The sequence below is a fragment of the Dinoponera quadriceps genome, unplaced genomic scaffold, assembly GCF_001313825.1.
Source record: "Dinoponera quadriceps isolate SergipeBrazil2010 unplaced genomic scaffold, ASM131382v1 scaffold1290, whole genome shotgun sequence".
Taxonomy (NCBI): domain Eukaryota; kingdom Metazoa; phylum Arthropoda; class Insecta; order Hymenoptera; family Formicidae; genus Dinoponera; species Dinoponera quadriceps.
Window position 1 is genome coordinate 176,790 of NW_014555424.1, and position 27,778 is coordinate 204,567.

General features: G+C 44.6%; 3 protein-coding genes across 13 annotated transcripts in view; 2 read left to right on the forward strand and 1 right to left on the reverse strand.

The window, feature by feature from the left end:
• Positions 1 to 697: 697 nt before the first annotated feature.
• On the forward strand, positions 698 to 5,347 carry LOC106744101 (methyltransferase-like protein 16 homolog). The gene is made up of 6 exons (XM_014618542.1): positions 698 to 949; positions 1,160 to 1,376; positions 1,570 to 1,710; positions 1,818 to 2,175; positions 2,265 to 2,460; positions 2,549 to 5,347. The coding sequence occupies exons 1-6, from the start codon at positions 845 to 847 to the stop codon at positions 3,140 to 3,142; spliced, it is 1,611 nt and encodes a 536-aa protein (XP_014474028.1). The 5' UTR covers positions 698 to 844; the 3' UTR covers positions 3,143 to 5,347.
• On the reverse strand, positions 3,457 to 18,308 carry LOC106744099 (clustered mitochondria protein homolog). 2 transcript variants are annotated; one of them, XM_014618538.1, is made up of 17 exons: positions 17,875 to 18,308; positions 13,253 to 13,530; positions 12,671 to 13,093; positions 12,057 to 12,423; positions 11,742 to 11,878; positions 9,905 to 10,185; positions 9,703 to 9,829; positions 9,465 to 9,639; positions 9,168 to 9,370; positions 8,834 to 8,981; positions 8,394 to 8,599; positions 7,955 to 8,161; positions 7,739 to 7,837; positions 7,330 to 7,674; positions 6,838 to 7,110; positions 6,619 to 6,744; positions 3,457 to 6,441 (listed from the first exon to the last, which is right to left on the reverse strand). In XM_014618538.1, the coding sequence occupies exons 1-17, from the start codon at positions 17,978 to 17,980 to the stop codon at positions 5,773 to 5,775; spliced, it is 4,170 nt and encodes a 1,389-aa protein (XP_014474024.1). In that variant the 5' UTR covers positions 17,981 to 18,308; the 3' UTR covers positions 3,457 to 5,772. The 2 variants fall into 2 exon arrangements, with proteins under 2 accessions (XP_014474024.1, XP_014474025.1); XM_014618539.1 differs by lacking the exon at positions 17,875 to 18,308 and adding an exon at positions 17,350 to 17,673.
• An 828-nt stretch (positions 18,309 to 19,136) lies between these two features.
• Positions 19,137 to 27,778, forward strand: part of LOC106744097 (rho GTPase-activating protein 23) — a 29,945-nt gene continuing 21,303 nt past the window's right edge. For 5 of the 10 annotated variants that reach the window (XM_014618527.1, XM_014618535.1, XM_014618531.1 and 2 more), the window contains exons 1-2: positions 19,139 to 19,654; positions 22,845 to 22,906. In XM_014618527.1, the coding sequence (XP_014474013.1) occupies positions 22,856 to 22,906 (51 nt within the window). In that variant the 5' untranslated portion in view covers positions 19,139 to 19,654; positions 22,845 to 22,855. Of the gene's footprint in view, positions 19,655 to 19,757; positions 19,777 to 19,850; positions 20,314 to 22,844; positions 22,907 to 27,778 lie in introns of those variants that run through there. The other 5 variants (XM_014618534.1, XM_014618536.1, XM_014618537.1 and 2 more) reach the window with 4 other exon arrangements.

Below are 27,778 nucleotides of genomic sequence, written 5' to 3' on the forward strand. Positions count from 1 at the left end.
CCGTTATCTTACGCACGGTGGATGACGCATAACATTTGTCACTCACATTTATGGGGAAATTCTCTCTGCCCTCTGTTCAAGTTCGGGCCGTTCTTGGAAAGGAAAATACACTTAATTCGTCACTGATTTACACCATTCGAAAGTATGAAACACCTGTCTGATTTATTATTGTGTCGTGCTACTTAAATGGTTACTCGACTTGCCGTTAAATAAGTTCAAGAGGCTGCAACTTTGGCAAAAATCGTGATAATAAAGTGCTCCAAGAAGCATTTTGCAACTCGAAGCTTTTATAATTAAAATATTTCATCGGCTATAAAATTTACTCATTTCTTACAATGCTAAATATAAAAGTAGAACTACTATTTTTTATTTAGCTTATCTTGGCAAAAAACGAAAACATCGTGATCGTAAGTAAGATCACTAAAGATCAAAAGTGTCAACTTATAAAATTCTGTTCAAACTATTTTATTGTCATTTTTATCTGGGTTACATACATCCTGTTGAAAATAAACGAAACGAATAATGAATATATCATTGAAGCCTGCAGCTTTGTCGGTAACTGTTCGTATTAGAAGGTTCGAGTCTCGACAAATTACTGTAATTAGTTCTTGAAGCTCCCGTTACGAGTCGCTGACGAAAATCATAGTACAACTTAACAATAAATCTCTTAGCCGAATTCTATTTTTAACTACTTTTAGGTTATTATCTAATATAACAAGTACGGTGAATTATTTAAGTTGACGTTTAACGTTTTCTACGCGAGATTACAAACAATGATATCGGACTATAATTAATTATCAGATGTAATTAATCGTTTGTGACATCTCCGACTGATCGTATCAAAATGCATGTGAAGAAATATATTCATCCGAGAAACAAATATAAGAAACCACCTGATTACAAGAAGCTTGCGATCATGTATCCGGAATTCCGTAAAGTTGCGGTCACGGTATTATATCTTTTATAATTTGTATAATTTATTTTATAATTTATACATAAAGACAAAATATACGCGCTGCTTAGAAGACACAGCTCTCTATACTTTTCAAATATGTTTTTCATATCTTTGTATATATTTTTGCAGGTAAAAACATATTTCGAATGGAAAAACAATATAAAAACTATTTTATATTACTTTAATTATGTTGTTATCTTGTAGGATCTCACAGGAAAAGTCAGGATTGATTTTCAAAAGAAGGAGAGTGTTTGTGTGCTCACAGAAACACTTTTGAAGCATGACTTTGATCTACATGTAAATATACCACCCGATAAATTGAACCCAGCAATTACATTACGTATGAATTATATTCTGTGGATCGAGGACTTGATGAAGCATTCTAACCTAATGATGGATAGGGTCACAGGAATAGATATTGGTATATGAGAAGTCTTTTCTACTAAAGTAAAAAAAAATAACAATAGATGGTGGTTTCAGGCAATATGCTTTTTAGGATTTAGTAATAATAATCTTTTACATATCTACTACTTTGCAATTTATTTATAAATTTATTTGAGTTTCCAATATTATAATATATATGGCTGATGCTTAAATAAATATGTTTAAAATAGGCACAGGAGCAATTTGTATATATGCTTTATTACTGACTAAGATCTATAAATGTCACATGATTGGCACAGAAGTGGACAAGGAGAGCATAGAACATGCAGAAAATTGCATAAGAAGGAACAATCTGCAAAACTTAATCAAAAGTAAACTATATTAACATTTTCTTTTTTGCTTCAAAGTTAAATAAGAGATGTAATCTATAAACACCGGATAAAATTGATTTCACATAACAAAAGATTCCCTGACGTAGTAATTTCAGTGAACTCGGATAACATTTTTAAGGACGCGGTGGAAGAAGATCAGGTTTACGACTTTTCCATGTGCAATCCCCCCTTTTTCGGGAACGAAGAGGACGGTGAAAGAGTCGCAAAGGCTTTACCGCCAAGGAACGCGCCGACCGGAAGTGAAGGCGAGCTGAAGATTGAGGGTGGCGAAGTGGCGTTTGTGACAAGGATGATTGAGGAGAGTGTCGAGCTGCGAGATCGAATAAAAATCTACAGTACAATGATAGGAAAGAAGGCAGACTTGCTTTATCTTAAGAAATTGATCAAGTCTAGCAATATAGAGAACTCGACGTGGACGGAATTCTGCCAGGGTCACACTACACGGTATCTTCTTAATAAATTAATTATTTATTAAATCAAGTTAAATCAAGATAAATCATCAGTTTGAGTGATTCAAAACAGTTTGCCAACAGATGGGGCCTAGCCTGGAGCTTCCTACCGAAAAACGTCGTGGACTTGAACATCGCACCTGTTATTAGAAAAAGCGGGAAATCCATGGTGCCGCCCTTCAAGGATTACAAGACCTTGATAACGTTTCCTGTGAAGGACAAATTTTCCTCTATGGATGATGTGACTTGTTTCCTAAGTACAATAGCGAAAGAATTGAATGTAATGAATCACACTTTCTATTTCTCTTCGTATATCAGACGTTTGGATTTGTCACTTGTTTCAATTGAGTTTAAACCTATCACGACAGATTAAACTGCAAGAAGTACCGGTTCCAGAGGGCAATTTCGACGGCTGGGTGTGTCGACTGACCGCCAAAGAGAGAACATGGGAGCACGCGCGCAGAAAACGGCGATTAGCACAACAGCTCGCGTTGAAGAAATTGAAAAATGCAGAATGCACCGAGGCGAACGTTCATACGGTAGAGACTTCAGAAACGGTACCTGTCGCGGAAGAATCTTCATCTAGCATAACACTTGTTGCGGAAGAGAACGTCAAGCATGCTGATGGAAATTCACCAGAAGAAACGTTACCAGTGGGGAAAGAAAGAAATGGTGAGAGTTCGGGAAAATCCGTTCCTTTGCTCACCTGCGAGCTCTGGGTGGAGATCGAAAGCCCGGAAATCGAAGAGACAATTCCACAAGATGACGTATTCAAAATGTGGATGATCTTCAAGAACGGCAGCGGCGGTTTGGAGGCGTTGCAGTCGTTGCGGCAGTACCTGATAAACAGACTGGAAGTGAAGAAAACGGAATCTCACGATTCGTCGAAGCCAGCCAAGAAGAAAAGAAAGAGGACGAAAAAGCATCCTGGCGAAGGTGTTGTCGAAACAAATCAATCATAAAATATATTATTTACGTTGCTCTCCAAGAGAGAGTAAAACTCGTAACTCAACCAAGTGCTGTCCGTTATATATATATAAAATGTTTTATTTCATGCGACATATAATAACGAAAATCCATATGATGGTTGGTAAATTCATCAAGTTTATAACTTTTTATTTTATATATGACATTGCTCTACTAAGCCAAACGGGCGTACGTGAGGATAACGTTGAGTTTATTGTTCGTATTTCCTAAGTGAAAAAAGGCAAATCTTGAATGAATGATTGCGAGAGAGAGAGAGAGAGAGAGAGAAAGAAAGAGAGACACAAGCGAATTAATTATTTCATATTATTTATTCCGACCGATTTACAAAATCTTTAATACTGAGAACATGAAAACTGAAGATACGCCCTTTTGGATTAGAAGGGCAGAGAAATAGGTCTTAATCAGCTATATTCCTTCCTTTATAGTACAACTTGGCTAACAAGTGCAACATAATAATTTTGTTATTATTATTGCGACGCGAATGATAGCCTGTCGAGAGAGAGGGGAGATTGTACGTCGTGATGATACATCACTTCGCACAGCGACAAAATGATGGTTCGATCGCTCGTTCAATCCGTTCTTACTACTATTACAGGCAACGGTGCTCTCTTCTTTCTCAGGCCTAAGTTGCTTAAAATCTATGACGGGGGGGATCAACGAAATTAATCGGCGCGGTTTTCTTCGGTAATCAATGATACTTTGTGATATTACTTTGGATTACGACTTGCTCGTTGATCAAATCGAGACAAATCATTTATGCTTATATGTGTATATGCGCCGGGAGAGAAAGGGAGGGGAGGAAAGAAACGTCCAACCAAACCGCGGATAGATCTATCAGAGCACAACGAACAAAAGTGGGTATCAACAGTTTGGTAATAATCGATTCTCGTTCTCCCTTATGAACTAGGCTATAATTGCGAAAACGCTAGCGATCTTCAAGTCGAACTACTATAGCGGCAACTCCACTAACGATCGGTTACCGCATATTGATGAACTATTGATGAACATGATCGGGATATGCCACAATGCCATTCATTGTGCCGTACTTTTATTATCACCACGTCTTCGAGACCGAGATTATCAAGGGGTTGTGTGCGTGTATGTGGTATGCGGTGTGCATAGTAAACACCTTACAATAATTAAGTATATCTATATCAAGGATAAAACGCGCTTGAGACGATCTATAATTCGGAACGGAATACTATTTACAATTTTACATGCTGTGTAATGGAAAAAACACTCGAAGACATTTGTATTGTACAGTTATAAATATAACTGATTTCCATCGAATGGTTTCTGCATTATACGACGCAAGAACAGAATTCAAACAGAATCCTGTCGCGAATTATAGATCTAAAAAAAATCCGAGATTATATATATATATATTCGTGAAAGTAACAGGAAGCACACTTTCTCGAGCGCGAATACAGTTGAACCTTTAATTTGACACTAGACATTTTTTTCGGAAAAATTTAAAATATAGCGTATATAATACATCACGTGATTTCTTCAGCGTCTGTGTGACACAAGTTCTTTTGGATAAAACTGCTACTTTTGTTAGAACACGTTACAGGCACGTTAAAATATTCGAGATCGTTGAAACTTGATCGCGATCTCTCAGCCGTCTTACATATAAACCCGAACGAATTGTATCTCGTGAAATCAGAGTGTCAAATTAAAAGCTAACAAACTGAAAGAAAGATCTTCTTGTTGGCGACGATTCGAGTCGAGCAATACGTGACGATGATAATGGTGGAAAAAAGAAAAACAATGATCTCACAAAAAGGCACTAGTATAAAATTCAACGCGGATTAAAATAACACGTAAAAGGAAAATGATAGATAGATAGAGAGAGAACAACCAGCTTCCGGAATCTGATACGAATTGCGCTGTTTAATCGTGTGTATCGAATGTTATCGAGTGTTGACGGATTCGTCGGTCCGTTCATCAATGATCACTTATCGCCGTTGCGTTCTTGCGATGAATATATTCGAGCTCTCGGCGAAGTTGCGCGTACAATTGGAGAAAATCATATTGCTCTTTGATCTCGCGACGAGTCCTCCGAACATCTCGTCGCCAGCTACCTAACGCAGTCGCGTCGAATGATTCCCGGACGACATGGCACTCCATTTCATTATGTACACATATAATAAACGAGTGTGTGCGTTTCGCGAGCTCGACGAATGTGTACACGTTGCCTCTTTTTCCTTCATTAACAAACACATCAACGACGATGGACGTCGTCGTGTCTTTTATCTCGTAACAGTCTCGTTCTTGTAGCCTGATCGACTAACCTAAGATCGATTTATGCACAGTGTCGGTCTTCTTTGCACGAGTGTGAGAAAACTGCGAGTATGCGTTCGAATGCGTCACCGATGCAGGTGCATGAACCGACCTTCCGACAGCACAATGAAACGGTACAAATAACCAAATGTACGCGACGGCCCTCGATTTCACGCGCTCGAGGTTGTCATCGTCGTAGTCTTCGGGACGAAAACGTTGCGCGCACGCACGGTACATCGGGGAGGACTAGGGCTTAGAAAAAAGAGAAAGGAAAGACTACTAGCATTCGTTCGTCGTTCGCGATGGCGGAGGAGCCAAGGACTCAGCTCTCCGCCGTCACGATCGCTTCCAATACCGCCGCCGCCGCTTCATCCGGCTCCAGCTTCTTCGGCTCGACCTTCACCTCCGTCACACCGTTCAACATCTTCGTCTCCTTGTCGTTTTTCTTGCAACTGTTCTCGGCTGTCTTGGTGACGGCTTCGCTACTACTGCCGCCGTCCGCAACGGGCGACTGCTCCTTCTGCCGCTTCTCGATCTCCGCCTTGAAGTTGTCGATGTCCTGCTGGCTGATCTGCACGAAGAGAATGCCGTTGATGACGTTCAGCATGTCCAGCACGGAGCCCATGCTCGGCGGTTGCACTTGGATAGGCGGCAGGCTCACGCCCGACTTGCCCGTGTAGATCTCGTTCATCTTCTTTTGCAGCACGACCGCTTGCTGCGTCAGGTGACGCAGGCAGTCGCTGCTCTCCTTCGTCTTCTCGTGCTCCTCACCCAGCTGCTGCTTGTAAATCGCATACGTCTCCTTCTCGTTGTTCAGCGCCGCACGGAAGTCACCCATGCACGACTGCGTGCGCGCCACCAGATGATACGACATCGCTACTTTCAGCGAACGCGCGCCATGATAACGTAGATTCAGCGACAACGCGTGCTCCAAGAAGCGCAGGGACAACTCGTATTCGCCCACGGCGTGCAGAATCAGCGAAATATTACTCTGAAAGCAAGCGGACTATTGTCACCGATTCGCGCATTTAGGGCAGCTTTTGAGAAATCACTTATCACCTGATTTTATATCACTCATATTCGTTGTGTGTTGTTATTATAGTATTGTATTATAATATTATTATTATTGTTGTTAAATTAATTGTTAATTAAGGATCGTTTTACTTACGTCGAGCAGAGCTACTTCCGGATGATCTTCGCCGCATACCAAGAGAGCTAGATAACGCGCTCTATACAATAATCTCAGCGATACGGATACCTGACCGTTGGCGAATGAGTACAGGGCGAGATGTATCTATAAATGGAAAAAGAGAAAAAAAATTCCATTTTATGATTACACATTGTCTTACCATTTTATGCATTTTATACAGTGCAACGTGTGACTTACGTATTCCGTAATAGTGTACGGATGATCGATGCCGTTGACTCTCTCCGACATGAGAACAGCTTTCTGTTGAGTGGCAAGCGCCTCCGCGTGATCGCCCATTATGTAATTCAGACGCGCCAACATCCTCAGACATTGCGCAATCTCCGGGTGCATAGCACCGTATACATTGTTGAGAAGGTTCAGTGCCTCACTGATTAGTTCGTATCCATCCTTCAGGTATCCTTGCTGAATCTTACTCTGACCAGTAGTGTAAAAGTTGTACGCGTCGCTGGCCTGAGAGAACCCAAAATAAGATTAACTTTTCTGATCCCGGAATTTCAACTTATGAGTCAAATATTAGTTTCATTTTCAACAAGTAACTCTAGTTGGAATAATTAACAAAAAAACTGACTTTATAGCTTAGACGTGAATTTTTTTTTCAGATAACCCAGATATTTCCAGCCGCTGGAGAAAGCATCCTGAATCTTTCTGTGACAATTGTCACTGGCTTACCCTAGGATTAATATGCTTGACGACGGGGAAGATATTCAGTATATCCTCTTCGAAGAAGGTCGCCCGGTTTTTATTCTCGAAGTTATATTCGCGCAGCAATATCTGAATGCCAGTCTTGACGCAGAAGCCGCGCAACAACGAGATCTTCTGTAGATGGAAGTGCTCTATCGTGGCGTCTAAAGACTCCGGACACGGCGTTTCCCAGTCGTAGTAGGCCTTCAGGTCGCCTTTGATTTGCTGCCACAGTGACTTAGGTGTCAAGGACGCCCACTCAACCTCGGACTGATGCGGTCCGTTGTTCCTACCTTTGCGCTTGTTGCGACGCTTGGCAGTCTTGCTTTGAAGCTAAAACAAAGTCACACTTGTATTTGTTGACTTACATGTTACTTCAACTTTGTTAATACGATACCTCTTCTAAATTTTGTTGCGGATGTATAATCTGCGCCGAAGACAGTAAACAATTCAGAAAATGACTGATAGCCGCCGACAAACTCATCAGCTCCGTACCCTGTAATATAGCAAGTTTACAGATCCGTTTCGCATACACGTACATACATACACGTGCGTTTTACAAGGTATTTCGACAATTTTGCTATCTTACCTTTTTATTCTTAAATATCAATACCTGCATATAAGAGGTGAAAATGTGCTTAGCCGATCGAAGTATCAGCTCCGACACAGCAATGTAATTAAGATACTGCAACTGTGGTACCGCGGCCAGCATAGCAGCTAATTTGCCGAGATACCGAACGTTGATGCCTCTACCGTGAAGAGCTTCCACCAACGTGCCGCCGTCCATCGATGCAGCCGTATGGTCCAGACATTCTCGAATCTAGAACAAAGATGTAATTATCAGAATTAAAATTAAAATTGTTAGAAAAGATATATCATTAAATTTATCTTGAACATTAAAGCAGTCAAAGAGCTGTCAATTTAATTTTCAACCAAAAATACCAGGAAAATTATAATACGCCAGATGCGAATTAATGATAAATGTAACCCTCGAATCTTGAATTGAAGAAACAACTGGGAGATGCCAAAGTGGAGTTTCATAATGAACTTACGAACGTCGGCAACTGCACAGTGAGCAAGAAATCAGCAGCATCCTTTACTAATTGCTTTTGTTTCTTCAGGTCGACACCATTAGGATCAGGATGCTTGACACCTGGCGAGTACACATCCGGATTGAATCGTACATCGAATTCAGCGTCGCGCAAACTGCCCACTGCTGCTGCAGCCTTGCGCACAACTTCTTTCGTGCTTTCCTCCACTGTTATTGAAAGACGAATTATTATTGTAAGAGCATTTTTTCGTTAGAATAACTTCCACCTTCTGATCAAGTTTTAGAATTTGTCTTTCAAGCAACATTCCCTTTTGCTTGCGCATCTTTTACTTTTCCATTAAATACTAATTAAACTTGTTAAGATTTATGTTAAGAATTTTGGACTGCATGATTTTGTACGATAAACATTTATACACATTTAGAAAAAATTACGATACGTACGTTCCTGCTTTTCACCGCCTGTGATCGAGTCAGTAATGCTTTCGACGATCTTCTTGGCCTCATCAGCCTCTATCAGTGATTGGGTGCAATCTTCCTTGTTACTGTCAACTGTTGCCACCGTGGTAACCGGATCCTCCTTCTTGTCCTCCTAAAACCATACGTCAAAATAACAATCGTACGCGCGTATTGTTTTCCACAAGCTTCGTCTCAAATTATTCATAATAGTGTCGTGAAGAAATGACTGTAGAAGACAAAGTAAAAGTACACATACCAGAAAAAAATAACAATATACAAATATAATGTTAAAACATGAAATATATTAATCCGTTTGTACCTTGACAGTTACTTCCTTCTCTTTTTGAGACCTTCTTGCCGATGTGAGCTGCTGCAAATGAACGGCCGCGTGCTTGATGAACTGAACGTATCGTGCCTCGACGAACGAATCTATCAGTTCTTGACGCAGGCAGGCCAATCTATGCTTGTGCTCGATGGGGAACCCGAGGGCACGCGCTTCCTTGCTCAGCTCTACACCTTCCACTGCATGGGAAGAATGTTTCTCTGAATAAGAAAAGCTGGCGTGCGCGACGCATCTTAAGACATCTCGATCGTGTGCATTCACACTCTGACTCACGTTTGAGGAAATTTACATCCGGTGGGAAGGTTCTCAACAGATCCAGCACGTAATGCCGCGAGTCGTTGCCGATTATTCCCTTGCACTCCACACTGCTGCAGAGTTCCACTTCTTCACCGGCGTCGTTGATCACCTTGTGCGGGAGGATCTTCAGCTGCTGACCGGCCTTGTTCAACTAAATGCAAAACAACACGGTACAGACGTCCGCTTATGCGAAACTTCGATATCGTTTGCTCACCAATTCGAGATATTTAGGATGTGTGAGTACAGTCTTCCCAAAGTCGATCGACCCGTAAACTACTGACTGCTCTTGTTCGCGCTCTAGTATACCCGGTATGATGGATTGAGCGGTGACGCGGTAGCCCCTACGGGAACAAGTTAATCGTTTGATAATTGTATTGACAAAAATTATCAACGGCACTAAAAGTATCCCAACGTACCTGTAATCGATGACGACGGTGCCGAGAGTGTAGAGACCAGGTAGATCCACAGCTGCGTAGACTCGAACACCCTGTAGATCGTTGCGAGGCGCAACGAAAGCCGCTGCGTCGCCGCCTAACTCCTTGTAGTGATCTCGCACGTCGAAGCCGAGCGAGAAGAAGATGTTGTTCCAGATGAACATCTGCATCTTAGCTTCTTCGCCGGGATTGATCGCCATCACGTTGCCGTCGATCACGGCCACCGCTCCGCGAGTTGCAGCAGCCACAAAGTCGCTGTGGACCTGAACGGTTTGTAAACAATACAATATTACGAAATATTATTCAATTATAAAAAGTTAAAGAGTCATTGAAAACTTATCACAACTCTATCGTCTGAAGATACAAATATTCAGAATGATTTAATAATAGTACACTTAATAATATAAGGTCTAGTAAAAAGTAATCCATTATTTTTGTATCAAATTGGAGGCTTTATTTAACATAGTTACAATGATCCGATTTAGGTCAAATATGCGCCGTTTTGTTCGATAACTTGTTGCCATTTCGAAGGTAATTTCGTTATGCCTCTCTCATAGAAACCCTCGTCCCTATTGGCAAATAACTGGGAAAGTCGATTTTCACAAGCTTCTCTTGAGGCGAATTTTTCACCAGCAAAAAAATTCGCCATAAACAGGAACAGGTAGTAATTACTTGGTGCCAGGTCCAGACTATAAGGTGAATGCAAAAGAACTTCCCAATCAAGCTCCCGGAGCTTCTGGCGAGTCACTATCGATGAGTGTGGCCTGGCGTTATCCTGATGGAACACAATTCCTCTCCTATTGGCCAAAGCTGGCCGCTTCTGGACGATTGCTTCCTTCAGACGGTCCAATTGTTGACAGTACAGGTCCGAATTAAGAGTTTGGCCGTAGGGGAGCAGCTTATAGTAGATAACTCCCTGCCAATCTCACCAAATACACAGCAAAATCTTCCTGACCGTCAACCCTGGCTTGGCCACCGTTTGCGCCGGCTCATCGCGATTCGACCACGATCGTTTTCGCTTGACGTCGTAATTGACCCACTTTTCATCACCAATAACCATCCGCTTCAGAAATGGATCGATTTTGTTGCGATTTAGCAGCGATTCGCAGATGGAAATTCGATCCATGAGGTTTTTTTGCGTTAACTCGTGTGGCACCCACACATCGAGCTTCTTTTTGAATCCAGCCTCATTTAAATGGTTCCAAACGGTTTTTTGTGCAATGTTTAGCTCCTTGGCAATCGAAACGGTGCTTACATGACGGTCGGACTCGACGATTTCCATTATTTTATCAACATTTTCGACAATTGGCCTCCCGGAGCGTGGTGCATCTTTGACATCAAAATTACCGGAACTGAATCGACGAAACCAAAATTGCGCGTGATTGGCTCTTACAGTATCAGGACCATAAACACTATTCACATTTTTAGCCGCCTGGCTTGCGTTTTCGCCTTTATCGAAGAAAAACTGTAAAATATGGCGTATTTTCTCTTTGCTGGTGTCCATCTTTGACGCGCGCTCAAACAACACTGAGTCAAGCAATCACAAAACTGTCTGAGAGGATTTTTTAATACGAAATCTTATCTTTCTAACGCCATCTGGCGTAATCCGATCGGACTTATACAACGCGAGATATAGATTAGTAAAGCCCTCTATTGGAAAAATAATGGATTACTTTTTACTAGACCTAATATTTGCATGAAGCTACTGTATTAATTTTGTTCGCGTTTTATCAATATGATAGTATCTCTCTTTCTCGTTTTAATGAGAAACTATTTCTTGCTCTCTTGTTTTAACAAGAAAGATAGATAGACGACGCACCTTGAAAATAGCACGCTCTCGCAGCAATCTCTCAGGAAGATTTTTACGCGGCAGCTCCCTCGTGGTCTGCAACTCCTCGTTCCAATCGCGAGTTTGTCCTGGGATGTGTTCTTCGTATCCCAGCTTCGAGGAGAACACTAAAGTATAGATGAAAAGAAATTAATTAAATCCGACTTGTCTCTCATTTGTTTCTTCATAAATATGATTAATTTATTAGTGCTTCCCAGTGATTAAAATCAAGGTACACTTCGTATATTTCGCTTGCATAGTCAAGCAGCTAAGAAAGACAAGTCCAGATTTGACGAGAGAACATACTGTCTTCCGCGCGAATAGCATCGATAGTGTGCTCGATTTGCGGCGCGCTCCAGGCGTAAAGTTGATAAGGCGTAGCTACTCGTTCGAAAGGATGCCTCTGAGTCCTGCGTCGTTGCATCGCGGCGAATCCTCGCTTGAACGCTGGGCTCAATTGGTTCAGCAGCTCGATCAGACTGTGACACAAGTGGCTCGGCGTCGCCGGCTTCGGATTAAACACCTCCTTGGTAGATTGATTGACGAAAAAACCTCGAGCACACGCAGTCAGGTAATACTGTTTATCTTCTAAGGTGACTACATGCAGATATATCAAATCGCCGTGAAGCTTTCTGTGACCGGGTGGTGGATTCCATCCTGATGTCGTTAGAACCTGGAGAAATGAGAAAACGAAGCTTCGAAACCACCCAAGTTTTTCAACAAAAATCTAGTCTCGGGTTCTTTAAACACAGAAACATTGCTCCATTGTCTCATAGATATTCATAGTCAGTCCTTATGCTTAAGATGGTCTTAAAAAAATTTGTAAGATGAAAGTTAAATATAAGACTGACTATGAATATTGTCTTATAACGTTGATTCGTATTCACGGCAACAGAATAACTACTGCTAATCGTACTAACTTTTAGGCACGGCGGACACTTCTGCTCCTTCGCCTGTGGCTGCAACGGTAGCAGCGGCCTGTCCTTGCAGCCGGGTATAATGTAATCCGGTGGTGTGCAATCAACAGAGTCCGCCCGGGTCTTCTTTTTCTCCAGGATATCGCCGTTCGTGACTATGTTGAGGAACGACAGGCTGCTACACTCCACGCCGTTGTAAGCGTCCGCTGGATCAACGGACTTGAGCAAGTCACGCACGTGTCGCACGTGTATGCGCGCCTCTCGCATCGTGTACGGTTCCTCCACCACTTTGATGATCGAGCCGTCTTTTAGGCCCTCGATGTTTTTCAGCTCGGCGAAATTGTCCAGCGTGTTGCCGTCCATTTGCAATGAGAAGCACGTACGATGGCACGTGTCCTCGCGATCCATGAGCAGTTGGTGAATTTCCTAAGGAAAAAAAGGGGAAAAAAATTACGTCGTAAAGTGAAGATAAAAATTCCGTCGTAGTATCAGATCGTAAAATCCGGACATTGATGCTGTCAATATCTCTCCGAAATTATCGCAAAATGCAAAAACACTTCATAGTTCTGAAAAACGAGCGATTACCTGCACAAGCTCCATGCTCGACACCTGAATGTCGAAGGGCTCGGAACCAGGGCTGACGATCTTGACGGTAAAACCCATGTCCTGAATGAAGACGACCTCCTGCTCATTCGTGGCATCTTTTTCCTTGTCGGTGTCCGTCGTCTCCTTCTCATTCTGGTCGCTATTCTTATTGTCCTTCTCCTTCTCACCCTCCTTAGTTGCCTCGACTTCTCCCTTCTCGACGACGTTCTCCGCAGCCGTACTCGTGCTACCGCTCTCTTCTGCCTCCTTTTTCACCTCTGCAAACAGCAATACTTACTTATTATTTAACACCGATGCACTTATAAATAAATAATATATAAAATAATAATAAGTAAAGCGATAATTTGTAAAATTTGTGAAACACTAGCAATAATTATTATTGCGGGAACAATAAGTCGCATCTCGTCAATTATTACAACTTGCTCCGAAAGGTATGAGGAGGAAACTGCACAAATGTTGAGTCGAATTGGGAATAAATCGCAGGATAATTTCGGTCAATCGTAAACTCGCTCTCGCCCTGACACTGAAAGGGGGTTGCAACGCACACTCGGGAAAGATATAAATACATCGAGGATTCGAGTCTCGTGTTGTTATAGGCGCACTCCTCTCGACGCACTTTCCAGTCGTTCTCGTCGCATTCACCGATGAGCTTATAAATAAAGCGACAAAGTAAATAGTACGCATTGAAATGCCGTGCTATATATATATCCAGCTCGTATTTGCACTTATAATGCATCGATTTCGCAGCGGTCAACGATCTGTGTCGAAAGAATATTTATCGTTAGCAACGAACGTCACTCTGGATCACAATGGTCACAATGGATTGATTTAGCTTGAATTCCAGTCGTATAGTTTCGGCTTTTAAAACGTTAATTTTCCACCTCGATAAGCAACGCTAATGAGTCTCACGGATATCCATGGCCTCGATTACGGATGCGATAAGAAAACTAGTTTATAATTTACACGAATGTCATACATAAGTCTGCATGTTCTATGAGGCAACGTCTCAGAAACACAGGAATATAAAGAAATGCGAAAAAATATCGCAATTCGAACTTACGAAAATATAGTGCTAATCATTTTGCGAGAATTCCGTTTTATTCGATCCACGCTTTTCAACCGGCAAATTCTCTGGCGACAAAAATAGAAAATATATCTTCCACAAGCAGATAACGAAAACTCACACGTGGATCGTGGATTTCTGATTTTCTTGATAACGCTCGATAATAACCGACGCCTACTTTACAGTCTTATCATCGTGTTATCATATATCATTCTACCAGTATTAAGTATAATAGTGTAATAACCGCATTACGAGTGTAAGCGGACCTAGATAAGATATACAAGATCACGAAATGAGTCTCGCGAGGAGAAAAATTTAGAAATATCCAATATCTTTACCAATACCGAGTTTCGGTTAGGTGAGAGCCGGTTAAAATTATGTGTGAGCTGCGCAACAGGTGATAACGACATTCTCGGCTCGCTCATAATGCCTGACGGCAAGTAGTGGAAGAAACTGAGATTGCCGCGGTTTACCGGTTGGAAGGGCGCGTGGTATTCTTCATCAGGTCCGTTATTCGTCGATGAATGAACGGACAACATCATCGTCTCATTCACGCACACGATGATACGAAAGCGTGCGCGCCCAGCTGCCTGTAATATCATTCATAAAACACCGCCCACGTCGCTCTAATGTCCCCCCGCGAATGAGCTGATCGCCGCGCTTTTCTCTCCTGTCGCTGTTAACCCGCCGCTTAATTTAATCACGGGCGCGCTGCTCTCCACGGAATCGTAACCACGCGTCATTATCATCTATTGACCTCTACGCACAGCGAGAAAACGATCGATTGTCTACAAAAGCCTCGCTCACTCAAGATAATTGCCAATTTCCCGATAACTTCCTTCTTGTTGACTTAATCAATACACAAGGAGTCCGTTATTGCAATGGATGTAAGGGAAATAATAGAGAGAGAGAGAGAGAGAAACGTTTCAAATGTAATACAGAATCATACACATAATTCGAGGTGTTTTTCGGACGCGTGTATGTTTCTCCAAGTCTCTCTGACAAAGAGAAATAAAAAGATAGAATTAAGTTAATTTTACTTTAAAAGGCAGGAGCAAAGCTCCTCTCCCCCGTAAACACTTATAATATTCTCTCCTGAAACTTCATTTTGGATGACCCGTATTGGTAAGTATGGAAGAGATAAGTACTGAGAATAAGTGTTATATTTTTCAAACTTCTTTTGTTATAACTTTTTAATAAACAATGAACGACAGCTAAAACCTTCTGAAGGTTATTCAAGAGGATGACTCCTATATAATGTATTCTAAAGTTCAAAGTCATAGGAGGTGGGTCCCCTTTTGTGAATGTTTGTCATATCAAAAGTGATAGATATTATCTTCCAAAACAAGTAAAAAAAGGCACCATCGTTTTCTAAATGCTATATCTCAGAAATCAAGCTTTTGCTTTCACATGTATTTACCAAGACCTTTTTACTTATTTTCCAACATGGAATCTGTTCCGTAAGTTTGTCGTAAATTAAAGGTAAATATTCTTTCTCTATATTCAAAGTTAACGTTTTCACTGAGGAACAAATTCGCATTGAACAATTGGAAAGTTTGGAGTCAAATGTAAGCTCCAAAGTAGAGACAAACTCGATCGCTCTATCTAGTGTTTACAGCTAAATATAGAGACCCGAAGGGGGTAATGTCACGCGAGTACCTATGCATGTGAGTTACATGCGAGTTTCACTGGCGTCGAAGATCGATTTACACACTTAGCCTAGAAGAGGACGAAAGTACGAGCAGCTGCGGTAGCTTAACGATTAAATACAGTCGAGGGATGTTGATCATTTGCGACGTATCGTGCGTCATAATAGCGGCGCCGATAACCCTCGCGGTTATCAATATGTACTTCTCTCCCATTCGGCTCCAATATTCCCATGGCTGGAGATACGTGTTCAGGATGATTCTTCCTTCCTTCCTTCCTTCTGGAATTCTCCGCTTCTACTATTTGCTATTGACATGTATTCGAACGAAAGAAATAAATACAAATGTTGGACTTTGATACTTAATGTCGCGGCATAATGCCGATATTATGATGCAAATTGCCTCGGTTGCTAGGCATTCTTAATAAACGACCAATACATCGAAAACACATTCGTTCTTGTCAGCGACAGAAATTTATTCTCCTCGCCTTGGATCACCTCGGTCGAGACGATCGGTGCCTAGGATATGCGGCGTAATCCATGTTACTGTCTGAAACGCATCAATTTTCAATTAACATATCGCGGGTCCTTCACGACAATACAGCGTTTTATCTATCTCTTTCGTGCTACCGCCCCTTGTGTTTTGTCATAAAAACCAAAATTGCATCATGCTGAGGCTCGCCCTAAACGCTTCGAGAAACATCGATGTAGAGTTACGACAGCGTTCGTTCGAAATATCGAGATGTTGCGTCAACGTTCGTACGAAGAAACTACATTACATTACACTCTGTACCCCGATGTTTTTCATCGCGGGAGCCTAGCCGGAGACTCATTACGTAAATGCACTTGTAGCACGTGTGCGTTCGCAATACACGCCGCCGGCACGCCTCCGCCTGTGGCGCGTGCGGCGATCCATAGATCGTTATTACTAAGCGGAGCGAGTCTCTCTTCACGAACGCGAGTGCACGAGCGAAGAATTTGCCGTTCCTATTAGGACTCTCCCAGTAGAGTGCTTGACCGCTGTGCTTGGGATTGTCGTCTTATCGTCGGTCTTATACACACTCTTTCTTCGCACCGTTAACTGTTCTAATCGCGAGCTTCCATTGTTGAACGAGAGATATCTTCATTCTCTCGGAGCGATCTGCGTTCTTCCATAACGCTTCGAGAGGCTTAATGAAAAGACCTAGGCAGACGAGACGATTTACATTATTCATGAAGAGGGCTATAAGACCAGAAGGGCCAAATGCCAAGGCTACGTTTCGCTCCGTAACGTTGTTGTCGTTCCACTTGCCGGCGAGTGTCTCTTTCTCGAACATAGAGAGAGAAAGAGAGAGAAGTAACAGCTCGTAATAATATTACTTGGATTACCTGACTCGTCACCGAGCATCCTAACGAATATTTGCACGAGACAAATGCATTCGCTCGCACAAAGGGCGCACTTCCGCACGTGCAGCTATGAAAGAAATTCGTCTGCTAAGGCGACTTCTGCTCCCCTAACGTGTCTTCTGCTGGCCCTCCCGCCACCGCCTCTCCTGGCGATATGGCGGCTCACATGACCCCGTGTGCGTCGAGATTCGCGCAATTCGCGGGGTTACATAACGCGCTTCGCCGCGCTCACCGTCTCTCTCTCCCACTCGCGCTTTCGCTCGTTCGCTCGCTCACTCGAGGCCGGTTCCGCGTTCGACCACACGACAAATTGAATGAACGAACGAAACTGCCTCGGCGACTTGGGAGAGCCGCAGCGAGCCGACGGCCACGACGACGTCGTTGGTCGTCGTCATCGCGGGATTACATAACGCAGGCACGTTAGAGCGCGACGCTCTCTTCCATTAACCTTAAAAGAGATACAAGTATCGCGAGTGTAAGGAGTGTGCACGCACTCTCGATACTCACCGATCGTCTCCTTGGTAGTTTCGTGTTCCTGATCGCTGCTCAGCAGAGGAATCTTCGCGTTGTCTCCGCCGGTCTCCGACGTCTCGATTTGTGCACCTAGTGCCATTTCCAGGTAGACGATGACGATGAGAAAGAAGAAGACGCAGGAGACGGACAAGTGCGGACTATATATATATATATATATATATATATATATGTTCGATTTTCTCTCTCTTCTCCTCGACTGTCCTCGGCTTTTCACACGTCGAAACTCGTCTCTGTTTCTTATCCCGATTCTTTCACTCCGATTCAACGGACACGCAACACTTTTTCGAATAGTCTGTTCCTGTGTCGATCGGAGGAGAGCGCCGACGTTCAACTCACTTTTTCACAGGGCGATATGCTGCACTGTTCGGCGCGCGCGGTCGGTCTCGCGGTCAGCACGTGCGTTTCGAACGGGGTACAAGGCCTGCGGCGATGGCCGTGATTGGCTCACCGAGGCGGCTGCGATTGGCTCAACGAAGCGGCGACGATTGGCTCGCCATGGCGAGCCCGCGGCCTCGCGATTGGCTCGTCGTCGTTCAGTTATCCGTGGACCGTTCTATGACGCGTTAGCTGCTTCGAGATCGAGCCGAGTCATGAGTTCGGTCAATGTGCGTGACGCTCGCGGCGCCCTCGAGACGTGCGGTTCAATGTGGAATCGTGTTCTCGCAATTTGTCGATAATGAGACCGGTGAACATTAAGATGCCTTTTCATTCTGACGCTCGTTTTTTAGCGTCAAAACGGGTCACGTGATCGACGCGTTGCCATTGGGTAGTGAGAGAAAGCGATTTTTAGTTATCAGATATAAATATCTGGAGGAACCAAGGTATAAGAATACTAATTTTATTATTTACGTTATCTCTCTCTCCCTCGATGTTTTTACCGATATATACGTCAGATTTACAATGCGATATATTAAATATTTTTGTGAAACTGCATTTCTGCAGTTATCATTTACGCTGACTTAACACAAATTTAGCAACAAAATTTATCGACTTGAAGTTATTAAACGGCAAAATTTTCTTATACGCCAAATCCGTTAGGCCAATGGTCTTCAGTACTACCTGATTGGTGCGTGAAATTAAATGTGACCTAACTTCCTCGACGCGAGCGTCACGTTATTATGTTGGTCTCAGCGTCCCATGAATTTGCGCTTTTTCGCGCTGATTCCGTCGAACGATAACAGATAGCGCGGCGAGTCCCATTCGAAAACGGCCAACCGACAGTCGGATTTTCTCCATGGAAAGCGGGAGGAAGACCGCCATGTTGCTGGTGTCTCGCGTACCCCCATCGAGGCAACGGCGCCAGATAGTGCGCTTTTCGCAGTTCCGTACGCGTTCCTGACGCGCGCGTTCATTCATCGGTATTCGCAGTGCTCCCGTGTATCCCCCGCGACGAGAGTCGGTGCATTCGAGACCTGGCTGCGGTGTGCGCGTCCCCGGTTTAGTGCCGCTGATGCCCCGTGCGACCCGAACGGAAGAGAGTGACCCGGAAGGCGAGCGACCAACGGAATCGTGCCCGCTATAATGCGTCTCGGAACGGCGGCCGCGCGTCGCCGTTGCCGCGAACGTCGAGAGGGTGAAAGCGCCGAGGCGGAGCGCGGAACAAACCACGCCGCTGCCGCGACGATAAACCGACGCGACGTCGGCATACGTGAATGAGAAGAGGCGTCTTCGTGCGCCAGCGGAGGCGCTGCGAGCATCGCTCTCTCTTTCTCTCTCTCGTTCGCAGTTTGCTGATATCGCCTGTACACGCTAGGTACGTATCGCCCGCGACGACGGCGTTTCCCATCGCCGTCGCGCACAGCTCGTTGCGATTCGTCGGCCGCCCCTTCGGCCCCGCGCGGCCGCTCGAGCGTTTCTCTCTCGCACCACCTTGAAGTAAGTTCCCGAACGGGTTACACTGCCATTGCTGCATGAACGCACGCTGCGCGAATCGCCGCAATCGGACATACGGTGCGCGTTCTCGCAGCCCTCCGTCACCGTTTACCCGGGGAATGCACGCAAATGCGGCCGATCTTCCGCGGACTTCATGCAGGCTCGCGAGCGCGTCACGCGAGCATACTTCGCCCGGTTGTTCTCTCTCGCGAACGGTTTATCTCGGACGTTTATCTTTTTCCTCCATTTTTGCGAACGATAAATCAGAGAAGTTCGCGCCGATGAGAAAAATACGGGGGGAACACGCGAGTGTTTGTGAGAATGTATGTGTATCGCATTGTCAGATCGTAAACAGTGGTTTTCATTCACCGTTCGAGATCGCGAGACACTCGAATCCTCCAGGCGCGTCGGTTTCCGTGGACGATCGTGTCGTACGTAGTCCCGCGATCGCTCATCGTCGGATATGTTTGTCGCAATAATAAACTGTGCGTGAGAGCTCGCGTCGTACACGTGTGTGCTGCGCTATATACACGATACATGGTACGTAGTACATACGTAGAATCAGCATCAGAGGCACGTGTGTGGTACGGTTATTACCGCGCGATATCACGAGCTGCATTCCGCGATGCGATCGCCCGCGCGCGAGTTAGGAACACCGACTCGCGCGCGTAACGCCGCTGTACATGGATGGTATCGATCACGTAATTTTTCTCATGGAGAGCGGAAACGTGAAATGTTTTAAAAATTAGGAGACACACTCTTCATGAATTCACGCTAGAGGAGAAATTCACGTGATCAACCCCGGAGGCTCATAAATCTCCTCCTTTAGTGTGGGTTCGTGGAAAGAATAGATTTTTTTTAATTCGGAAACATTTCACGTTTCCCAGGGGAAGTGTTACGTCGTGTAATTTTTTTTTAGGGTGGAAATGTGAGAAGCAAAAATTCCAGATGTTTTCAAATTAGAAAATTTACACCTTTCACAAATTTACGTTAGAGGAGAAGATTCATGACTAACCTCTAAGGAGTCATAAATCTTCTCTAGCGTGGAAGGTCTACTAGGTTCGAGTAGACTCGAACAGAACAGCAGGATTAATCTCATTGTCTGAGCATAATTCCACCGAAAATTTCCAATCAGGGACATTATGTGTGAATATTCGCATAAACATCATGACTGTTGATAATTTGATGAGTTGGCAACAATGTTCCAAAGTAGCAGTCATTATGCAGAAATATTCAAAAATACCTCTAGTTAGAAATCTAATCTAATTTTGATGTCACTATTCCATTAGGGAATGGGACAGCATTAATTTAGTCTATTGTATATGTACGCGGTTAATCGATATCGTTGAATTAATAATAATTGCGATTGACAATGTCACTGTGCGAAATTAGCGCAAACTTCGGGTCTCGCAGGAGACGTTCGGGGAACGCGCGCGGTTTTTACTTTCGAGCTCACCTCGCGCGCGCCTCGTTTCACGGCTATTTCCCGGCGGAATCGGATCGTCGAGAGCTCACATCGATCGAACTTATCGCTCGACGGGTGTGGCTGGTGTGTGCTTTTTGCTTGGAAATTCGAGATAAGTTTCGCGACGCGCCAACAACAGCCGATACTAACACGCGGCAGATACGGACTGATTATTAAGCAAAGCTGTCGTGCGATGCGTCGTTCTCCGTCTTCGATCAAGCGGCCGACGTCGTTCGTTGAAGTCGAAGTCGCCGATCGCCGCGGCGGAGAAAAATGCGAGAACCGCTCTGACGACACGGGAGTCGCCAGGAGAGAACATTTTCCGTGACGAATCGAGCGAGTCTCGCCATCACCTCCGATTGCAGCTAGTCGTTGCACCGAACGGCTTCGTATTTCGATACGCGCGTCTGCACGCGATGCTGTCGCCCAGAACTCCTTTTTTTTTTTCTTCATCTCACGTTGACGTAACGGACTCCGTTGAGCTAAGCGTCCTATGAGACGCTCTCTTTCTTCAGATTTAGTGGGAAAGAGAGGAAAAGAGAACTAGTGTAAGCTGATGCAGTCAGTGTAGCGATAGAAAACAGACCTGCGGACAACGAAAAAGCGAAGTGGGTAAGATGTGTAGTGGGGAATGAGACCAATCGGAAAGATTGTCAGGAATTCGCATACCTACACGGTAAAAAAAAACATTTTGTTCTTGTGTTCAAATATTTGTCTCGAATTTTTAACATACCCGTGCTAATTAATTTAACATATTGTGTTTATGTTATCTCAACATTTGATGTATCGATATTCAACATGTGTAAGTGTAAAATAACATTCCCTTCAATGTCGATTAACGTATTAATTTTAATATTTGTTAATATTTGTGTTACATTTCGATATATTCACCTTGTATTAAATTAATACAAAAATTTGAGTGGACCGTTTGGGACATGTGAAATGTGTTAAATTTAACACAAAATTTTTTACTCTCTGTCTAAAACGATTGAGATTTACTATTCAAAGTATTTTTCCATTTTGATAAAAATTAAAATAAGATAAAAATAGGGAAAATTCTAACTTCAAACTTATAGTAAATTTTATAAATTCTTTATAACTGCACTCAAATTGTATAAATCTTTTAGAATTTATTGTAGTAATATATCTCTTATGGTATTGATTATCGATCGTAACCAATAAAATTGGAATTTTCATTTTTATGAATTTCTCTTTTTGATATTTACGGGGAACACGACCGTTTGAAATAGATTGGTATATACGTGATCATGTACAAATATACATATGAACGCGTGATAATATTGCAATAATATAGCTTACCAATGATGTTATTTTATTTAGTTTTTGCCAGAATACAGATACTTCTCCTGTAGTAAATCTCAATCGTTATAGATACATATGTACGAAATTCTGACGATCGTTCTGATTGGTCATTCCCCACCTTTTCCGTTCCGCTTTTTCATTGACCATGGGACGGTACCCTAACGTCGAAGACGTCGGGTCAAGCTGCACACAATCACTCAAGATTGAACAAGAGAGTTCACTCGATCCTCCTCATCACGAATTTGTTCAATCGCTGTAATTTGTATCGTCTGCTTGGTTTCAGGAAAAGGCGCAATGGCTGACGACCGAAATAACCACCGGAGCTTCGTCAGGCAGTCGCACGTGGTGAGTTACGCCGCTCGCGCTAATCGCCGATAGACAGAGGCGGGCAATGCGGACGATTAACGGCGAGCGTTTTCGCGTTCTCGCGGATGGATACGATCAACCGCGCCATATTCCGCGGCAGCATAGAATTTGCGATAATTTTAGAAAAGCTGGAGAGACGCGCGAAGAGAGGGAACCCGGCCGAAATACATTCCGCTCGCGAATACGAGAGCACGTGGTTCAATCCTCTCTTTCTCTCGCGCGCTATCTCTTCTCGACGAGCGCGAATTTTTAGATTGCTGTCGGAATGCGCTCCGATACTTGGCGTTGCCGCGTCTCGAGCAGCGGTTCTCAACTTGCCGATCGCGGCAGTGGAACTTCCGAATCGGCACGCTCCGCTTGCATTTCCGCGAAATGAGACGTCGAGAGCTGCTCATTGGGATTCCCTTGCCCAGGCGACGACGCGCTTGAGAAATCAGCCGCTGATTTATTCGACGATCGTTGACGCGCGGCCAGTCGGGGGACGGGCTCTCGTGCGCGGACGGCCGCCGAAAATCGGCCAGTCGCATTCCGCGTCCGCGCCCGTCGTTCGAGTGAAGTAAATCACATCGGCTGGAGCGACCGAGAATCCTTCTCGATGATTTTCGGTATAAACCATCCCGAGTGAGTGCGGTAAACCACTTCGGGTGTGGTAGCAAACGCGCGGTAACAGTTTGCATAAATAAGCAGTTTAAAAATAGTCCACCGAGAGTGTTGTGCCGCAAAGCAAATAAAGCATTTTTCAATGCGCCCTCTGCTCAAAGAGCTGCGCTCCTGAAAGGGGGATTTCTCGTTAATAGCGGAGATATCACTCGTAGATCGTAGAGATTGTCTCTTAAAATTCGAACTTTCCAAAATCCCGACTTTACCATCTGCGTCTCAGCGACGCACCGGAACGAGCAAACGGGCGAACAAACCTAACGAAAGCACTCGGTCGCATCGGCCGGATACTCGAAGCGTGAAGCTCCGCCGAAGCGGCATGTCGACACGCCTGCGAGGTGAATTTCGTCAAGTAAATTTCGGACGTTTCTCCTTCAGTTTGCCGCGCGAGTCGTAAGGTAAAAACAATAAACAAGTCGCGCAGGCAGCCGCGTCTGACAATGAGTCGCGCGTACACCTGTCCCGCGCGCGCCGCTGCGATGATTACCATTATCGTTCTTTCGAGCGGCCACTCGCGCGTTCAACGCTTTGTTCCGCTCGGATCCGGCGGTCGATTGTGTAGTGAGAGTTACAAAAGTGAGCGAATTTATTAGAATGTTTAGAATTTCATTGGTCAGCACCTACACAGAGAAAAACGTTTCTTCGGATTTAGTATACGTGTTTGTTTGACTTGGGTTTGTTTAATATAAATCCTTTCTTCTGTGTAGTGAAATTGTTCACTTTTTTCATTCTCATTGCGTTTTAAAGTGTACAATCGACACCATGCGCAGCTAATTTTTCAAGCGCATCCACGAGAGTGCGGTTTCCCGCGTTGACCCATGGCATAATCACGCACAGCAGCTCTCTCGCCACAATAATCGCACATCGATTGCTTCTCCGATTAGTCCACCCACCGTGTGTACGCCTGAATCCGTCTACGATGACGCAAATCCGGCCGGCACACGGACGTGTCGGCCGGAGTGAGCGGTAGAGTGCGTCGCCAGTGCGTGGTCTTATCGAATGAGGGAAGCGCCGCGGGCGGGAAGACGTGTTCCGCTTTAAAGGGCGAACGACAATCTTGCTGATTGATTTCTCGCGACGAAACGAGGGGTATGTATCTCAAAATACAGTGAGAATTACAAAAATCAACTCGCATTTGATTAGATAATTTTCACTATGATGAAAATGCGATGTATCTCACGTGAGGTTGCTCGACAAGTAATTTAGCGTCGAATTGCATCAAACGGTGTCATAGCTTATTGTCATACTTATTAATCTTTCACAAACAATATACTTACTGCTTATTGACGTTATCAATAGAACGGGATACAAAGCAAGTCCACACAGCGTCTTTATGTCTTCTTCCTAATGCATTTTTCAAATTACTCATGTTAACTGACTACTTCACCGGTAAACGATAAACGTATAATAATCACTTTAACACATCTACGCGAAAAGATTTACAGGAAGTATGAGCGCGCGCTTTTCACTTGCCAGTCGCGAGTATTTGTCCACATAAGATGAAAATACGAGAGATGAGAAGTATCGTCTGAGATACACAATCGATCCCGAGCGAATAGAGATCACCAGCTGCCGCGAATATCCCGACGCGAGAGAAGGCGTTTCCCGCCCTTCTTTTCATTCGTCGTCGACGCGCTCGATGTCTCGCCGGGACTTTGCTTCGCGAGGAAGCCTTGGCCGGACCTTTTTCTCATTTTCTCCTTTGGCGACACGCGACGACGAGGTCGCGTCATCGTCACGGAGAAGCGTTCTGCTTCTTAAACGCGACGCGTTCATTAAGGCGGCCCGCGGCTCGCCTCGATTCGAGGCACGTCCCGTCGACGATCGGCAGTGCGCTCCATGAGAGGACGTGTTCCTCTTTTTTTTATTTCAAGACTACGTGGCTGTGCGCGGTACGTGCGTGTGTGTGTCTCTCTCAACGTGTGAGAATATCTCGGCAAATACGAATCGAGACGTGCGAAGATAATGATGAAAAACGCGTCGTAATAAGCCGTGTTTTTCTCCCTTTTTTCTTGTCCGGCGATTGTCGCAAGAGCGTCCTCGCGGCGCCTCGATAACTCTCGCTGGGATCGTGATCTCCCGAGGAAGGTTAATGATAACATGATCAACAAACAAGTAATACGAGACAGAAGTGGATGTAGCAAGCGAAGAGCGAGGTCAGATTCGCGTCAACTTTTCCCGTTATTTTCACACGCCGAATTCGCGCGCGAGGAATGCAGAAGCTACGAGGCTTATTGTTCGCGAGCTTCTCTCATTGGGAGAGAAAAAATCACGAGAATATCGAAAGGAGTGTCGACGCCGTTTTCAATGCCGCCGGAAAAGTTGGAGACTGAACGCTATCGGTCGTCGATCGCGTTTCTTACGTAAGATCCCTGCGAAATTATATAAGCCCGTCGTACGACGCGGGATCGTATTGAATGGTATTAGCGCTGCCACGAGATACGAGGAAAATGGTCAAGTGGTGAACGACGATTGGCGCAAAGCGAGAACAGTTTTGTTCGACGCGGAAGGGGAATGCTGTCCTTCTCGTATTCTTCCGCGAATGCGTCGTGCGCAGTGCGCGAAATTTGCCCAAACCAGGAAGACTGCGAACACGATCCGGTGTTCCACCTCCTCTCTCCGCGTCTCTTCCCGGACAATTACGCGACGTTGGTCAGTTCCTCGCGCGGAACAGTCTTGAAGTCGCGTAGTTCGATCCGCCTCTTCTCCTCTTCGAGGCCATCGCGAATGAACCTGGTCTATCTCGACGCAAATAGAATTCCATAAATAGGGCCCAGGGGCCGTGCGAGAATAAAGCTACCGGCTTATCTGCTGGGTGTTCATCGTGTCATTGAAATTCGCGGACGGGTAGAGAGCTTCCGCACCGTCACCGTTGACTCTCGACGACACGTGGGTGAAGCTCAACGTCTTCGTTGCGAATCGACCGGCTGCCGTCCATAGGAGAGAGAACATTATCAGCGACTTTCACTCTCCAGGAAGCCCTCGAACGGTGCTTATTACGTCTTATCGCTGTACGCTCTGCACGGAAAAAACAATTACGTTGGTGTAACTGAATTTTCCGTTGCCCGGAGGCCAAGCGAAAACTCGCTTGTAGAACGGAGAGATTTCTATAGGAGGTTTCTACTCGGTCGAGATTGTTCTCTCGGCCGGGTTTTAACCTTTTAACTACGGCGCACTTCAAATGACAAGCGTCCGCTGCAAGTCGCAAGCTGCACGGTGCGTCACGAAAATCAGTGTTGAACATGTAGTCTACGTGTCCGGTGTACGACGAGATATTAATTCGTTTCTATCGCGAAGCAGCCAATGCGTGACATGTTCGTAAAAACATCCGTTCGGTAAGAAAATTAATGTATTATTATTAGGCCAAATTTATTGGGAGTATATACAAGGTGTTTCGTAACATGTGGGCATGATTTCAGAAAATAATTCACAAAAATAATACAAGAAGTTTATATAAACATTTATCTTGTTTCCGAATTACAGGCAGTTTTTATGTTTCACTAATTCTCTCGTTACAAACTGAGCTAGCATATATATATACGGCGAATTGATGCACTTCGCAAAACTGATTTACGACTATCTCTGGGAAAGGGAGACGTTTTGAAGAAAGGAGAAACGCGCCGAGTTCCAACCTCGAGACACAAGCATGCGTGTGTATCAAAATCCGAAGAACGCGATGCAGAAGCATTGTCGAAGGTGCATTCCCTTCATGTTTGATTGGCAGAACACGAGGTTAAATTGCGAAAGCTGCACGAGAGCACGCCACTCGGCGCCGGAACTCTCGGCGCTATCGGCGTCGGAACTGCGCCTTCACCGCGCAGTGGCCGCCGTGGTGAAGGCGGAAACGCGGTCAACCCGAGCAGGATAACAGACTGCGAATCAAAGATGAGAACTGCGCGCGCGCGCGCGTTGGCGGCGTGAACCGGTTTGCGATCGGCTAACGGCTGATTACACTTTAGGCGAGGTCGGCGCGTAAGCGTATCTGGAAGGGATTCACGAAGAGGGGTCTCTTTACGCGCGTTTACGTCCGCTTACGGCGGACTTTCTGCTCGCGGATGTGTCAATAAGTCGCGACCGCCGAATTATCATCCGTGCCGGGCACGCATGCGGACGTAACGAAGGACTCTCGTGATTCGGAGAGGGTGAGGAAACGAGTCGGTTGAGCGGCGACCTTGCGCTCCCTCGTTTCGACCG

Coding starts and splice junctions, on each gene's coding strand:
- LOC106744099 (XM_014618538.1), bottom strand. CDS start 17,980: ATGGCACTAGGTGCACAAATCGAGACGTCGGAGACCGGCGGAGACAAC. Junction 11,879..12,056: donor TGCTATTCGCGCGGAAGACA/GTATGTTCTCTC, acceptor TCTATACTTTAG/TGTTCTCCTCGAAGCTGGGA. Junction 7,111..7,329: donor TCAAGCATATTAATCCTAGG/GTAAGCCAGTGA, acceptor GGGTTCTCTCAG/GCCAGCGACGCGTACAACTT.
- LOC106744101 (XM_014618542.1), top strand. CDS start 845: ATGCATGTGAAGAAATATATTCATCCGAGAAACAAATATAAGAAACCA. Junction 1,377..1,569: donor GGTCACAGGAATAGATATTG/GTATATGAGAAG, acceptor TGTTTAAAATAG/GCACAGGAGCAATTTGTATA. Junction 2,176..2,264: donor TGCCAGGGTCACACTACACG/GTATCTTCTTAA, acceptor GTTTGCCAACAG/ATGGGGCCTAGCCTGGAGCT.